A 17621-nucleotide genomic window follows, 5' to 3' on the forward strand; every position below is an offset into this window, starting at 1 on the left:
CTTTTGAATTTTCAAATTTACCTTGAGCAGAATCTAGTGAGTGATTCGTGCGATTAAAACGAGTTTAAAATAGAAAATCACATTACGCGTGAATCTTCTAAAATATCCTCTGTTTCGAGAACGACCGCGGAAAAAAGGTAAGCAAGAAATTCGAGGTTACGTAACCGCGACGCACCCTCCCAGCTGCAATTTAGCTATGAATAATTCACCCTCGGAGAATAGAAATAAATCCATCCCCTTACACGGATGGATCCGCGAAGTTAGATCTGCGTCTGAATTTACTCTTGTGTTTTTATCTCGTGGATTATTCACATCCCGAATTACCAAGTTATACGATCAACGCAAATATTTGTACAGTACAGTACTTTCACGGTTAAAATTCCGTGATCATTATTTTTGTTCATTTGTCACTCTTCAACAAGAGAAAGGGGAGAAATATAGAAGGAAAGGTGAAATTTGAACGAGAAGTATGTCCTAGATCGTCTGCCGAAAGATTAATTGAGTAACGAATTAGATTTCATCTATAGACGTTTGTTATTTGCTAGCTTTCTACTTATATCTATGAAATACCGCTTCGATACGCGGAGATTGGGTCCACATTCAAGATTAATAGCCATAGATTGTGGTATCACCGTTTATAAGCGAAAAGGATGGCACCGAAAACATACTCGAGGTCACGAAACACTATAACGTCGAGATTCTTTGAAACAAATTAATTTTCATCGTTTTATTCGGTATAGGACTAATGAATCATTGGGATTAAATTACTACTAGGTGAAACAAAGGGTACAACGTGGTGAGATGAATCGCCAGCTATTCGAGAAAACTAAGGAATAAGAGAAGAAGGGAGAGGAAGACAGAGATAGAAATAAGATGAAAGCTCTACAGCTAATTGTGAACATTCAGTTCGCTAGGTCTTTAATCGTTTTGTTACGAAGAACAAAGAGTATCGGTTAAGAGATATTAAGTCTACAATTTCGTGCAATGGCGCAATTTTCTTTGTATGCGGGTTATTAATAGCGCAACGGTTATGCGTATACATGGCCGTTCGCGGGAGCAAACCGCACGTTCACGCTGCTTTCTATTAACTGGTATTAATCCCAGGTATCTCGTTTGCGTTCAGATTTGTTGTCAAAGGCTGAACAACTAGGCGACGACGCGACGTGCTAAACTGGAAATGCTAAAACGAATTTAATTTCGAACTACGGCATCGTATAGAATCGTACGAGTATACATCAGTTAGCTATCAATTAAATTGAAATTTCAAAGAATATCTGCATTTGTTTTCTAACGAAATATACGCTTAGTACTGTGTAGTTTTATTTAATATAAAAACTGTTTTTTAATGAGCGAACATTTTCTGTTATTACTTGTACAAACCGTGGGATGGAATATGTAAAATTTTGCATATTATAAATATATATACTTTAGAGATGATCAATGTGAAAGGAAAAGAAAGGAGTTGAAAGTTGAAAGAAACGTTTAATTCTACGATTACAAGCTCCAAAGCTTCTCCTTATCTTTTATGATTTTTTTCCTTGTTTCACTCTGAATTTATTGTGTTGGCAATATAGGAACAACGGTCAAGCTCGCACGCAGAAAAATGATTCGTCCATTAACATTTTTAGGTTGATTTTTATTAAAAAATCTGTTAATTAAAGATTATTAATAAAAGATAATCTTTTAATACAAAATAATGTTCTAAAGAAATATACATATTTCTATAAAGACTAATAAGAACAAACGAATTACGCGCGGAATTGTAAACTTGCGCAGTATTCCCTACTGAAATCTCATTGGTGGAATAAATTTGTATCAGCCAATCAGAGTGAAACCGCCAGAAATGTTTCTACCAACCGTCTTCTGCGTGTGCAATTGTTTCAGTTTTTCGAATGTGATGGACGCGATTGCGAAAGTGAATTAAATATAACAATAAAACAGGAAATGAAAGAAAAATATAGAAATATTCTGTTTTGTGATAGTGTTAGAGTGTTCAGTAATAAATTCTGTGAAATGGTATTAAAGATTTAGTCAAAAACGAATAGACATCGCACGTATGTGTCGTCACACATGCATCGTAGTAAAATTGTATGCATCGTACAAATTGTCACGTATCATTTACGAGCTTTTAAGTTGTTAATTCAATGCTACTTATTATGTTTAAGTGAAATTAATTAAATTTATCCTGCGCTGTTCTAGTGTAAAGTGAAATTGAAGTGAATTATTCAACAATAGCAACATAATCTACAATTAACGTTCACGTCAGAAACGCTGTGTTTATGCATTGCAAGAAAAAGGTAATTTTTATAAATCCCGCTCTTTATTTCAAGAGATGTTTAATATATTCACATATTTAACATATTTAATTTTATTTAACATATTTAATTTTATTTGACATATTTACTTTTACTCACAAAAATATTTAATTTAAAATATATAAAAAAGTGTATGAAATTAACTAAGTGATCAGGAAGTCAACGAAAACGAATGTTTAGTGCTTGATACAGATACTAGTCTAGGTTTCATTATTTGTGCATAATTTAATTTAATTGTATTGTTCATCACATGTTCCTCTGACTCATCCATACAGTTAAGTTTTCCAATTGGCACTTGCACTTCTGACAAGCCTTCTGCACAGAGGAATGGTAGATCGTAATTAATAAAAAATATATAGATATATCTTCGAGATACATTAATGATACAAAATCACATACGTAATACTTTAAAGATGTATAGTGATTTTTCTGGACTACAAGAAACAACTTCTGCAACAATAAAGTTTGATACTTGTGGTGTAAAATCTGAGCCAATCTTGAGCATCTAAAAATGAATTTCATGTAAAATTGTGATTAAAAATATAATTACTATTTAAAAAAAATTACCTTAAATGCTATAATATCATTAATTTTTGGTTTTGTTGTCATGACTGGATATGTTTCAAGATCTGTATTCACAAACTCTTTTGATTCTCCCAATGCCATAATTGAAGCTATACTTGCGCTAACATTTGCATTGACTCCATTTACTTCATTGCTTTGATGCTTTGCATTCACCGTGTTCTTTACCCTGTTGTTCTCAAAGGTAGGTGGAGTAGAATTATTAACCATTGATAATAAATTTGTAAGTTCATGAACAGGTGATACAGTAGTATGGACTCCTCTTATCTTTTCTGGACATGTAACTGGATTTTCTAGACAAATTTCGTCATCTATGTTATCAAAACGAATATGTTTACCAAGAGGGACAACTTTAGCATTTATAACATAGGCTTTACTAGATCTGTCTCCTTCGTTTAACAGTAGCTGTTCAGGTTTCGAGCTTTTCCGTCTTCGTGCACGTTTTCTCCTTGCACATGCATAAGGAATTTCTGCATCTGTACCTGTAATACAACATAAACAAATAGAATCTTAATACCGTAAATAAGTAATACTACACTTTTGATTCAACCAAGGTGCTTACATCATTTTACTTACTTTCTTTAGAATTTTGCAATTTGTCTGTTATATCAGTCGGAAATTCCTGTTGCATAGGGCTTGACTTTGCAGCAGGAGAATTTATCGCTGTTGGTCCAATTCGTTTTGAATCTGCAGGACTACTTTCTGGATCTTGTTTACCTGTGTCTATTGGTGAAACTGGGTTGCTGACGGCTAAATGAAGCTGATTTATCAGTTGAGTACTGCTTAGTTGAATATTGCTTAATCGAGTCTTAGGTAAAACCCTGCAACACTTTGACTGAAATGATACATTATTGCAATATCACATACCTTTATTGCAAGAATTCTTACAAAACCGTTTCATTCTCCTTCAAAATCCGTACGTCCTCGTTAGGTGGTAAATATTCAACTTCGTTTAGAAACAAATCAAATGGCTCATTAATGCGGAACAGTACATTAATATGTGTTTTTACATCCTTTATATTTATCATTTTAGTCGAGTCAATAAAAATCCAACAAAAGCGATGCATATCTTTATGGTATTTACACAAATCGAGTTTAATACGGAAATTTGTCCGGTTCATATTTTTTTTAGGTTATGCTTTCACTGTTTAGGTTATGCTTTCACTGTGAAGGTTGCGTATATCATGTACGCATAAATATGTACTCATGTGTATTCAAACGCGTACCGAAAATTATTAAAAAATAAATCAGATGTATATGCACAGTAATAAATTTAGGTTTTTTTATTGCATTTAAGAATATTGCAGAGGTAAAGTAATAATTTAACCGTTATATAAAAATATTGACTATCTATCGATAATTACTCTTACTGTAACGAGTCTTTGAAATTCGTAAAGTCGGTATTTCAGTTCCCATGGAACAAAATTTCAACACAAAATTTCATAAAAAATTTAATTTATCCTGTACTTTATCTATGGTGCAATCAGAAAGATTCTGTAGTACCTAAAATCGTTTAGTACTTTGCTCGTAGCTAGTAAATGTAAATAAAAAATCTTACCAGAAAACTAAGCTTTTATTGTATACGTAAAATACGTAGAAAAGTATATTATATATTATGAAAATTTTAGGGGATAAAATGAACAAAACAAGATTATGTGGAAGTTAAATATGACATCCATCTTTTATTTAATTTCTGTTAACACAATGATATAAAGTCAAGGGCTTAGACTACTTAATAATTTGTTACCACATATTTTTTTCACAACTACGCTAAAAATAGTTACAGTCGTGTTAAGTGCAGTTTGCTCAGAAACTCCATATAACGTAGATTTATTGTACGAGTCGTAAAATTCTTTAGATTTCCGTAGTGTGATGATAAGATTTCATTTATTAAACCGATTGGTCTAACATTAATCTAAGTAACACGAAATAATGCGATTGCACAGGTCAGGCAAATACATGATTTCAGCAAAAGATTTCGTCTATAATAGATAATCTTGGAGCGATTAAATAGCTTTGATCTCGAACTGTTTTGCATTCAAATAAATTATCCTCTTATCGTGATGTGCGATATTTCATAATCGTTGAACGCGTTAAATTACGTGCTGACCCGCGGCTACTTAATTACAATATACCTATGTAAAATTATACCCAATGTGGGTTTCGATTCAACGAGATATCCACATCACAATGCTCTGTTATTTACATAGACTTTCTACATTTACACTAACCTATATGTATTAGTTTTGTATCTGAATAATAGTTCCGAAAACGTGACATTTTTTCACAAACGATAAATTTATGTATCATGCGATAACGCGAAGTAATAAACTTTTGCATCTAATCTTAAAATCAATGATCGTTGCATAGTATTTCCTTTAAAATTTATAGACACCTCTATCTCTGTTACCTAATTACGTAAACAGAAATCGTACACGCTACTTTCTCGTTATTAGCAAGTTTACCAAGTACAACGATACTACTTAAAAAGCTATCTGCAATCGATCAGAATTTGTACGTGGTTGTTCGTTTCACCTGAACATTATTGTACTCACGGTAACTCAGATTCTAGGCAAGGCAATCGTGTACAATAAGTTCACGCTCATCGTAATTGACAAATAAGTCGATATTCCGTTTTTCCAATACGTCTCGTTAGAAGTATCTACATGTCGTAAATAACGAATAGAACGTTTCTTCTAACGCGATATATTCGCAAACTTTTTAATCTATAGATCAAATATGTGTAATATATATATATATATATGTATATGGAAATGGAAATTATATGTATATATATGTATATGGAAATTAACCTCTTTAATTAAACGATATATATGGTATAAAGAACAGCGTAGGCAAGTGCTTGATGTAAGATTAATCGACTAGCCAATAATGCTTTATAAAATATTGTTTGGCCGTTGTACGTGTCCGTAAGTGGGTAATAAGATAGTGAGTGGGCAGTGGGAAACAACCCTGAAATAGGATACCTTTGTAAGATACTTTGATATATTTGTAAAAATGGAATTCTACGGTTTGATAATTCGGAATAATTATGTTAACAACAGCATATATGCCGTTTGGATCAGTTTACATTTCATCGATCAGCAACGTCGAATAAAATCTTTAAAATCATTTTGCATCGAGAAAGAAGAATAAGGATTTTTTTTCTCGATTGCGAATGAGAACCGGGTGTCACAAAGAATAATTATCGCTGTCAGCTCAATCGCAGAGCGTTCCATTGATCTCTTCCTGGTGTTTTCTTCTACCTTGGAACAAGAGCTTCAAATTTTTCGGGACATATCTTCTAATCGGAGGCGAAATAGAGACACATCAAGTACGTTGACTCGCGCTACGCACATCGAATTGTTGAACGATAAACACGGAATAATTGAAACTCGTTTCTTTAAGAAAATTTGCTACCTAAATTTTTCAAGGTCGGACTACGAAAACTATGAACGGTACGATAACCGTACGAGAATTATAAAGCTTCCAATCGAATAGAGGCCATTTCTAAGGAAAGTGTTCTCCATTTTCAACTTGAAATTGTAGGCGGAATCTTCAATTCGGAAACTATGTTATTTTGTTTTAGCTTTCGATAATCTTAACGATATCGAATCCTCAGCCAATGAAAAAGAAGAAATTACCGCTAATGTTGAATTCCCTTGGCCAAACGTTGGCCTTTATCTTCTCGTCTACGACATCTTTAGCCGTGTAATTCTTTCGATCGGCCATTCGACGATCGATCCGAAGCGTGTCGAACGTGCCGTACGGAGACGTCGGAACGTCGAACGGGAAACATCGATCGATCACAGCGAACGGAATCGCTAATAGAATCGTCGCGGCATAGCTTTGCCCTCGCCCTTTCGATTCCCTCACCCTTTCTCTTTTAGATCAGCTTTTGGATCAGTAGCGACGAGAGGCTCTTTACGATAGAATACAGGAATTCCTCTTGGACTCGGAACGTTCACGAATCTGCTGCAAATGCTGTAGCTGCGCCGGCGATGGAACGTGAGCGCTGCTGCTACGGGAATTCAAATGCTGCGGTGGCGGCAATGATTGCCGGCGACGACGTCTCAACGCTGGGCTCAAGTTGTATTTTAGTTTCGCTTGTATCAGTAGTTCCTTAAACACCTGCGAAATGTTCAGGTTCTCCTTGGCGGACACTTCTACGAAGCCGTTCTCCCATTTCATGATCACAAGTTCTCTCGTGCTGTCTGTATCCACCTGGAACAAGCGTGTAAAATAGTTCGAATACAAATTTAATGTTTCATATTCGTATTTTCAAATTCAGATTTCCAAATGCGAATTTTTCAAAATCAGATACAGAAATTGAAATCGTCGAAATCAAATACAGAAATTGAATGTCATAGACGAAAGAACTCTGTCGAATTCTGCTACGATAAAAGTTACCTCTTGTGCCGAGTCGGTCACGTCGACTTTATTGCCAACGACAACAATGGGCACGGCGCCTTTGGTGTTTAGGATCTGTGTTCTCAGAGTCTTCACCTCAAGGAACGTGTTAGCATCGTGAATATCGTAGACGAGAATAAACGCGTCCGCAGACTTGATGGATAGGTCTCTCATAGCCGGAAACTCGTACGAGCCTGAGGTGTCCAGGATGTCGAGCGTCAAATGTATCCCGGAAACATTGAAATCACCGTGATGCATCTCTTCTACCGTTCGCTTGTACTTTGGCGTGAATGTGTTGTAGAGGAACTGGTTAATTATCGCGGATTTGCCAACTTTCGCGGCGCCCATCACCACGATCTTGTGTCGTATGGAACTCTCCACTTGTTTTCCACCGCCGCTGTCTGACTCTGACAGTCTCTCATTTCTGAAATATATTTAGAAATATCCTCGATAGAGTCTAGCAAATTATAAGAAACGTCGAAAAGATTGACACGTAACGTTCTAATGAATTTATTTGTTTTTTCTTCTTTTTTCGCGTAACAGCTATGGTTTGAAAAACAGTTAATAACAGGCCTGTACCTTAGAACGAAACACAGGGGACAAATAAGAGAGCCAACTGCCTCGTCCTTAAGGGGATAACGTCCTGACGAAGAGAATAGTGCTAATGAACATTGAAGATCCTCTTCGCTGTCTCCACGCGTTATTCAATATACGTTTTGTATAGGAGCTGTCTTGAATTTGAGTCGCTATTAGTCCCCGGAATATCTGCTGTGTATAGAGCATGCAAGTGGAGGTGGTGCACCAGTGCTTTTGCATGCACCAGATAACAACTGTTCCTAAGTATCTCCGTAATCATCCACGCTTATTACGAGTAGAAGTCAGACGCGGTTATTACCGAGCGTACAAAGGAGAAGAGCGCGAGCTTCTCTTTTTGCGAAGACTAGCCACAAAATTAAAGCTCGACCTAGCTTAAGAGCGAGTCAAGAGGAGGTCAGGGGATCGAAGAGGAAGTAAGGGAAGCGAAAAGAAGAGGAAAAAGAGCAGAGAAGAATGGTTGATGCTTGGAATTCGTTTCGAGAACGATGGAAAATGCACTTTCACCCGTAAATCGTTTTGTTCTTTCCCATGGGTTCGTGTAATTCTTTCGTTTGTTTCGTATTAGCGGCGATAGTATATTCCGCGAATGCAGGAAGGAAATCAGTCGACGCTTGTAAAAGCAGCGTAGCTTCGTTCTCTGTGAAACAAGAGGAAACAGAGGAGCACGAAGAATACGGATAGAAGTACCTTAGGGGCAAGAAAAGGAAGATTCTCCTTTTCTTGTCGAGGCGAAGGATTTTCGAGCGCGAATAAGACAGATTTCGAGACGCTTGAAAAGTATAAATCTCCTTACCTAATGTTTTTCGTCGTTCCATCTTCTTGGCCCTCTTTCAACGATGACGGTTGTAGACTGAAGCGACGACGAAATTGATGCCGACCTTTCATCATTTGTGCAGAGGTATGCCTATAAAACAGACATCATGAAAACGTTCGATGTACGAAGAAGAAAAGATTTGATAAAGGCTAATTCTCGTAGGCTAACGTTTTAACGATAAAGTATCACTTGCTTATGATTTCGAGGAATTACAAACAAAATATTGCGCCGATCGATAGGAAAGTCACGCGGCGTTCAAAGAAGTCCAAGGTCTGTCGCGTCCAGCGTCGTATCATTCACGCAAAATTATAGTTCTCTCATGGAACGACGAACGCGAAAGTCGCAAGAGTCGTTCGTTATTACGTTACAGATCATCTCTTTTGCATTGTGTATCAACGGAGTTGCTCTCCAAGAAATCTCTTTAAACGCCTCCGACGCGTATAACGGCGTTAAATTTAATTCCATAATTTGCCTTTATCTTTCGTCGGTGACTTTCAAAATTAGTTTACATAATTTATGAGCGCTGGAGACAGTTAACGTTGGGCGACACTCTCTCTACGTTCCACGGCGTATGCATGTGGTTAAAAGTTTCGAACAGCTGGCACAAAGCTAGTCTATAGGAGCAACCGCGACCGATTGATCCACCTACGATAGGCAGATAGATGTTCGCGTCTCTTCTGATAAAGTGGGGCGAGTCACACGTATCAAATATCGTATCGATCGAGCTGGCGACTTTAATCGTGCTACGACAATCCCGATTGAGGAAACCCGCACGAACCAATTCATTATTGGAAATCCGCTAACTTCTTTCGATTTCCATAACCATAATTTCCAGGAGAACCTTCCCAGGAAATTAAAGAAGGACGAGTCACGTTGGTTTAAATGAGAAATTTAAGGAAAGGAACGAATTTTAAGCGGCTCGAAGGAAGCCTTCACGCCTTTATTGGGCAAGGGTGCTCGTCTGTTAACAGGTTTCGAGAGATAGCGTTGGATCTGAACGTCGATTCCGCTAGGATAATTTCCGTCCGAGTGGATCGGTAACTAAATACGATTAGTTTCAGCTGATTCACCCTTTATGCGCGTGATAAGCCGGCATTAAGACACGAAGATCCTTTTAGGACATAGGTTTATGGTGGGCTTATTAATTCGCAACCAGCCAAGAAAATTATTCGCCTTGATTCTCCCGCAGCTTATACGTAACGTTCGTTCAAGGCACTTTCTAATGGAAATTATGAATACGCGGAATTTATACCCGTAGATGTCGTCTTAAGTTGTTCGCCGCATTCGACGCTACTTTCTTACCCCATGGTACTTTATTTAACAACTTTCTCGCGAATCTTTCTTCTTTTTTCTCGATTGTTTTTGCATTGAGAATTCTCCTCCCCAGAAGGAAGCGCGTAATTTGAAATTCTTTCGGAAACTTTCTTATTTCCATATTTAACGAACTACGAAGTTCGGTGGGAACGGATATCGTGAAATGAAAGAACATTCGTTAGCGGTTGTCCAATTTTTCCACTTATATCGCGATTGGTTCCAATCCGAAACGTAGATTGTAAATTTTCTTAACTCTGCTGTGACCTGTTAATCTCTATTTATTTTACAAGCGAAAAGACTTTTAATCTTTTAAAAAGTCGTTTAACGTAAAATTGGAACAAGAGATTACGCATGCCAGTAACAATTCTTGTATATTTTGCTCGAACTGGAGATATTTCTTTACCGTTGGAAGGATGCAATTGGGTTGAAAGAACGTAACTGCGTTAAATGCGCGTTTAACTTTGGATTTCATTCGCGTGAAATCGTTCCATTATTTAAAAAAAAAAAGTCTGAAAGGCATCCATAAGTGACCTTTTGTTCCTCGGCGTAGGTGACATTTTCTGATCTTGTCCAACCGATTCTTTATTCCCTGTGAATAAACACGTGAACTTGCCACTATTTACGTTCACAGTCGCGTAACGCAATTTCCCATCTGGATAAATGATACGCGTGTTTCACGACATAACGTGCCTGTTGTGTATGTATTTGCACGGGGACAAGACTTCGTAGATCGATAGACTGTTACGATAATTGCCAGGCAACCACGTGAAAACCTCGCTGATATCGTCTCCAATTGTTTTGATTGTACTTTTCGAGTTCGGTGCAACACCAGGCGTATTATCAGCGTGATATTGTATTAGGTCGTAATATATCAAATGTTCGTATTATTCTATTATGATGAATATGTTTTTCATCGGAACGAGTTTACCAATGAAAATACTGTGTTGCTGTAATTGACACATATGTGCCATCGAGATGTGTATAATGTTTTTAATACTATGTTTTTAATACTATCGTAGAAAAATATTATTGTGTTAGATATTGTAAAATCTATATATCTGTTTATTGTGAAAATTAATATTGCTAAGGGGAAATAAAAAACTATGTTGGAAATTTAGGACTCAGCGTCTGGAAAACGAACGGTATGTTCGTTAGTAGTAATTCCTTCAAATACAATATTAATATTATCTACGACTTTGGCCACGAAGTAATTAAATTTATATTCGTAAAGGAAAATGAATTAAATTTTGTACGTATCCATTATGTTATTGCAGAGAGAATATCATAAAGCTTCTGGCAGTATTTCGAGTAAAAATACGCAAGAGTATAAATTAACGCTTAATTTTATTCGGTAGATTATATCGCAGACAAATTATCACCGTCTATCGTATAAATACATAAATGTATAAATGATATACAATGATATTCTTAACGTAATCTAGATAAAGAAGACATTTCATATGTTTCCAGTTAATGTATTAAAGACATGAAAACATAGGGATTTTGGCTACCACGAAGAAAATAATATTTTTATCGGGCATTTTACGGCGAGAAAGTATTTTAACATCCCTCTAACGTGCCACGTTGTTTCATACAGGGAATGGCTTTGTTGTTTCGTTAAAAATTGTAATGGGCTATTGCCGTGGTGTGGCTATAGATAAAGATGAGTAATGAACCCGACGTGTTTTAAAGAAAAGTCAAGCTCGAGAAAAACGGACGGTGGAGGGATTTCACGGCGCACTACAGGATCACACTGCTTTGTTTGCAAATGCCGTGCATCCTGTTTTCCTGCAGCCATTATAAATTACGCTTAAAAGTAGCCACTTGTTAAAATTCTTGGCGCGTTAATTTCTGACAGCTCTTTTCTAAATACTATCGCAATCTATCTTGCGGAGCGTATACTTCAGTTTTTATAAACTCGTAAAATATAACAAAAAGGTAATTGAAACTTTTATCGAGAATCTACTTTTAACGTCAATTACTTCGAAAGTGAAAAAGAATAGAATTGATAAGAGTTAAAGGAGATTCGGCCAGTGCTCCGCGCACGTTTTAATCTTCGCGCTTATTGCTTCATAAAGCTTCGACCAGCCGATATCGACGCTTAGTATTGATCAACAATTTCCAGCGATATTACCCTCGTAAACCATCGATCCGCCGGTTTAACTTTTAATCTGGTTGCACGAGAATTTATTTCCATCGATACGAAACATTTCCAAATCTGGCATATCGCAGTGCGTTCGAAGTCGATCGGTATAGTTTCGTTTTGTAGGAAGCGACCTGTCGCGTCAAAATCTGTTTAATTAATTAAGAACCGCGGCTATCGGTAACGCAAATATACGCGTTGCGATTTGTTGTTTAACTGTAGAGAAACGATATCCCTCTCGAGGGAAGGTAGCAGTTATGGTTCTACGAATCTTTAGAACGTTAGCACGAAACGCGCATGATAAACGATACTTAAAACCGTTTCATTTCCGTTTGGCCGAATATTTCACCCCTCGACATTCTTACTCGAATCCAACGTCCTCGTCGTGGAATTAAAATACTGTTTTTCGATAGGATTGTAACTGTCCTTCCGGAGACGAACGAATCCTTTCGTACAGCTGGGAAATTGAACGAACAGAAAGTAGAAATAAGTCACGCGAACGTGAAGTATCCGGACTGATAGCGTTACGTCGTTGTTCGCGTAATCAAATGCATCTCGAAATCCCCGGCTTTTCGAAATAATCCGAGCTAAGTAGATTCAGGCTCTCGTATCTCTTAGACTTCTGTTTTCTTCCATTTGCAACCATAATCCTCGCCTTAGATGCACGGAAAGAGCATGGTAGGAGTCCCGAGCCAGTTTGCACGAGACCCGATTTTAATTTATCGATGAAATACAGTGACGATCGAAACGACGACGCAATTCGGTGCGGGTATCGTTCGAAAATCTATAATTATGCGGAAGCGGGTAATACGTTTCGGATCGATATTCAGATTAACTAGAAAAATGATGCGGGTAGATGTGTCGGTTTATCAAGTGGCATACCACGTCGCGATAAAGTCCTCAACGATTTATTTCCAATTTGACGGACGCATTTCTCCTTTTATCTGACACTCTAACTCCGTGTTTTTTTCGACAAACACGTCCGAGCAAATATATTTGTCCAACGAGTCGATGATGGCGGATAAGCGGAACAGACCTTAAACGCCGTTGTTTCGTCGACCTTCGCGATACATTTTAGTACAGAATCGAGTAAAAGAGGGGAGAGGGCCACAGCTAGGAACAAAAAGCGGAGGATTTGGGCGGCGTGCAACGATCAAATTGACATGCGTCGTCATGGCACGACGCGTCGCTGCTGTGACATTAATTAAATTCAATGACTGCGTTAATGCCAGCGTTAACGGGTCGCTGAAAAAGTCACTTGACTGTTTTCCGATAAAAAACGTCGTGTCGATTTAACGTTGACTTTACGTTGAATCCGACTTGCAACGCGGATAACCCCTCGACTACATGTGTATCTCTGCGTCGGATTGACTTTCCTCGTTAGAACACGGATTTTCTCCCTATATGGGTAGATTTAGTTTCAAACATTATATACGACAGTGAGATAAATGAGCTGAGAATTTTAAAGATAGATAGACAGATAGATTTATCAAACGGAGGAAGAAAATTCATAACGCATATTAATTAAAAAGTTAATATTTTCAAAGTTACGAAGAATGTTTCGTTTCTCGAATTCTTTCAGAAATTTCTGCCGGTGTTCTAACGATATTTTACTTATATTTTCTCTTGAACCTTCTACTAAAATCTTCCAAATGATAATCTTCCAACTTGTATTTTTTTAAGGACTTTTTCCTACGCGTAGCGAATACTATTTTTCTCTGGACTTGAAGAGTTTTTTTTTTATCATACTCTCGTTTTTGTAACTACAAGATGAAAAAGTTTGCCTTTACGCTCGGAGAAAACTCGAGAATATTTTCGCGTGACGCGTCAAATGAATTCTCGAATTTTTCCAGATTCGAATTTGGTATATCAAATCGTCCGAAACGTAGGGAAGAATAAAGTGCTGGAAGTCGTTGAAATTGTATTTCAAGAAGAGTAAATGGCGGGTCGAGCGTTAAGATAGTTCGAAGACGGCTGTACTTTAGAAAGAAGTTTCGAAAGGGAACGTTCCATGGAACGGTTCGACAAACATCCATTCTTCCACGTGGATTCTATTCTATGGTTTTTCCTCTCGCTGCGTGTGATTTACGACGTAGGATCCCCGCGTCGGTTCATGAGAGCAACCAAGGGCTTTCCGTTGTCGAATCATACGAGTAATTTCAATTCCGCTTCAGGGTTCGTACCGATCTGTACAGGTTAATTCCCAGGACCGATTTATCTTTCATTTAGCACACGTTCCTGGAAAGTATTTCCCCAAGTGAACTAAACTTTCAGACCTTTTAAACTTTTTCTCGAGAAGGTTAACTTCCATCAAACAGTAAGAGTAATTAAAGGAGGAAAAAGAAGAACGATCTTTCTGGAAATTTCTCACGACTACATATTTCGTGTTTTATTGTCGAGATTACATCGAATTCTGACGATTATAATTACAGTCAGCTGTAATTATCGTTCGAATCTCATTTGTTTTCGTTCAGTCCGAACGACGTTGAAGTCGGTGACTTCCTTTTCTCGGCGATGGTTCTAATTACGAACTCTTTAACATTTTCGCTGCGACCACAAAGGTCTTAAGAAATTCCTGATGATCCAAGGTTTCTAAGAAGTAAGGCCTCATTACCAACTTTTTGTCAAGAAATGAAAATGCTCCCCATTATACCAAATTGCTTCTCAGTCGAGCGAGTGACCTTTTAATTAAGAAAATTGCGACGCTCCGCATGCATATTCATAATATATTCGTAGCATAAGAATAAGCATTCTGATTGTAACTATATCGATGACTACTTCTCGCGAGAAGATTCTCTCGAACCTCGTACTTCGCGTTTATTATCCGAGTTAAAACGATTCCATCACGACGAGGCGACGTTTTATCCAATGAATATTAACGAGGGAAAGCGTAAACTGCAAATCAAACGCGTTTCCTCTTACAATGATCGAGATATGAAGCGAAGAGAGTACGACGCCTATAGAATCCCTTGTTTAGAGTGTGTTAACGCTTGAGTGGAAATTTGTATGTAACGTAAAAAGGTTTGGCCGTTCACAGGACCGTCTAAAAATCCCACGCCATTTACCGTCATAAAGGTATTTACTGATCGCAGACACACGTAAACACGGTATAAATGGCCCGGCAGCTCTGGCGGAAAATATCTTCACCAACCTTGCTCGACCTCGTGAATTAGACACTACGGAATAATGGCAACAAATTTGCGACAACTTATCGGCTAGCTAAGACTCTTCCCGTGAAGCTACACGATAATCGATACTCGAACGATCGTCTTCGAGCAGTTTTGCACACTCAGGAATGTTAGTCTGTGGTTGCAGTGGATACGTGTTTTGACAAACTATCGTTGACCATACGAAACCAATTGAGTATTTGATTAAGAAAACTGATGAAAATATTCGAAATGGCTGTTATCTGGAATCCCATTATTGCGCAACGTGCATCTAGAGAAATGTAGAAGAGTATGATTTTTGAAAGTTTATTATCATTCATAACGTTATATAACAAGGCTATAAATTATTCTGTGCGAAGGACTGGAAACGAATATTCACGAGGATACGGAGAGGTCGGTTCGATTAATCACAGCGTGTGCGAGGAAAAACACAGAGAGGAAGAGCAAGGGCGGTGAAATTACAAGTTGAACCACGTGGGGTCGAAGAATAACAAGATCCGTCAAGGCATCGGGTGCGCGTTTCCTCGAACGATATTTTCCTCGTGCTGACTTGGCTAGCTTATTCCACGTCCGACGGCGTTCAATTCAAGCATTCGTTCGAAAGTAACTCGTGGAGGAAGCGAGACGATCCTTACGGTGACATATTCTTATATTGGTAACGCGATGTCGAAGAGTGAAGAGAGAATGAGCTCGTCGAGGGCCGAAATAAGGAAAGACGGTAAAGGAGAAACAGAGCGAGAAATAGAGCGAGCAAAGGAGAGGAGAAAGAGAAAGAAATAAAGAAAGAAGGGGGCGTGTGCCTAGAGTTTCTGACTCGACGGGACGCCAAAGTCCTGTCTATGGGGAAAAAGCTAGCAAAACCGAAAGGGAATCGCGCCCCTCTTGCTCGTCGACATTGGCGACGTCGTACTCACCGCCCTTACTCCAACTCGTCTGAACTGGATCGGTGCAATACGACGAAACCCGACAGCATGGAGCCGGCTAGTTCCGACTGACTTCCCGGTCGTTGCTCCACTTTCCTCGTGCACGCATTCACCGCCTCACAACCATTCTACATCCACACACATAGTCGGCTGATTATCGTCCAATACTAGATTCCACCGCGCGCGTACACACACCCTCTTTCTCTCTCCCTCTCTACGTACTACGTATCCGTATGACGCGATGATATGGCGGTATTCGAGTACACGTAACGACGCATCGAAACCTGACCGATTGCTCGTGTTTCATTCTACGCGATCCAGTCAACTTCGGTAACAAAATTCACTCGTCATTCGCCGTCAGTGATCATCCAGAACACTTGCCGTGCGCGTACGAAGGGTGGACGTTTCGAGAGAAACCGGCCAGATCGTGTATGAGTTATGCGCGTTCGTTGCCAACCGTTGGCCAGCTTCCGAAAGCCACGACACGTTGCTTTTCGTTGACCTTAATGTACCGGACAACCGCGATATTAATGGAGCATTCTCCGCGAAGACAACGAGGTTGTTGACTACGGGTCGTACGTACGATGGCTACTATTTTAGTCAACGTCGTCTTCCGGAATACGCGTCAAGGAAAGTTGTTGCGTTTATCGTTCCCATTTCTCAACGAGGTTCAGCTTTATAGATACCATTACAGTCCCTTAACAAAAGTAACTCCTCTCTTCGAGAAAGCCTCTTCGTCCTTTCCTGTGGCCTTGTTTCGTGCGATGTTGAATAAAATACACGCACGACTTATATAAACGTGGCCAGAGCGATACGCGTGTGTCGACCACACCTTTACAAATGTGCGGTCGCGTCGCGTCATTGCTCGCACAATTTTCTCAACAGCGATCGGTGTATGCTCGTAAGTAAACAAACGTGAATGTGAGTCACGCTGTTGACTACACGAATGTATGTATGTGTGCGTTTGTTCGATAGCGGAGACATTTTGGGAGCACTAAACATACTTGGTACGCCTTCCTTCTCTCTTTCTCTCTCTAGACGTCTTCCTCTACAATCTTGACACGCAAGAAATTTACTATTGCCTTTGACTGAACTCGGTCCAACTGGGACGTTCAGGACGTTACTCTGGTTTTGGTCGATGTTTTGGTGTCGCTGACGCCGCCGCCGTCCCTCGTCCCCGCGTCGTCGAACTCAACATTAATGGTACGAACGGTACTTCCTCTTCGCCATTGAGGAGACGCTTCTTCGACAGCGAGGATATTCGCGATGAATTACGAGGCTTTCTCGGTACGAGCATCATCGTCCCGTTGCGTTTATTGGTGATCGTTGCGTTTACGAGCGGCGACGGCAATTTAC

At 38.8% G+C, this 17621-nt stretch overlaps 2 protein-coding genes across 5 annotated transcripts in view; both read right to left on the reverse strand.

Moving 5' to 3' along the window:
* Positions 1-2361: 2361 nt before the first annotated feature.
* LOC117154155 (uncharacterized) lies at positions 2362-4213 on the reverse strand. Of its 2 annotated transcripts, XM_033328874.2 has the most exons (6): positions 3786-4210; positions 3474-3718; positions 3275-3379; positions 2883-3190; positions 2715-2820; positions 2362-2630 (listed from the first exon to the last, which is right to left on the reverse strand). In XM_033328874.2, the coding sequence occupies exons 1-6, from the start codon at positions 4016-4018 to the stop codon at positions 2467-2469; spliced, it is 1161 nt and encodes a 386-aa protein (XP_033184765.1). In that variant the 5' UTR covers positions 4019-4210; the 3' UTR covers positions 2362-2466. The 2 variants fall into 2 exon arrangements, with proteins under 2 accessions (XP_033184765.1, XP_033184764.1); XM_033328873.2 differs by having other exon boundaries at positions 2883-3379; positions 3786-4213.
* Positions 4214-4548: 335 nt separating this feature from the next.
* Positions 4549-17621, reverse strand: part of LOC117154044 (ras-related protein Rap-1) — a 28915-nt gene continuing 15842 nt past the window's right edge. The window contains exons 1-4 of one of the 3 annotated variants that reach the window (XM_076617194.1): positions 16952-17092; positions 8698-8808; positions 7308-7731; positions 4549-7121 (exon numbers count right to left, since the gene is read on the reverse strand). In XM_076617194.1, coding sequence (XP_076473309.1) covers positions 6822-7121; positions 7308-7731; positions 8698-8792 — 819 coding nt within the window. In that variant the 5' untranslated portion in view covers positions 8793-8808; positions 16952-17092 and the 3' untranslated portion in view covers positions 4549-6821. Of the gene's footprint in view, positions 7122-7307; positions 7732-8697; positions 8809-16256; positions 17093-17621 lie in introns of those variants that run through there. The other 2 variants (XM_033328675.2, XM_033328674.2) reach the window with 2 other exon arrangements.

This window comes from Bombus vancouverensis, chromosome 3, assembly GCF_051014615.1.
Source record: "Bombus vancouverensis nearcticus chromosome 3, iyBomVanc1_principal, whole genome shotgun sequence".
Lineage (NCBI taxonomy): Eukaryota > Metazoa > Arthropoda > Insecta > Hymenoptera > Apidae > Bombus > Bombus vancouverensis.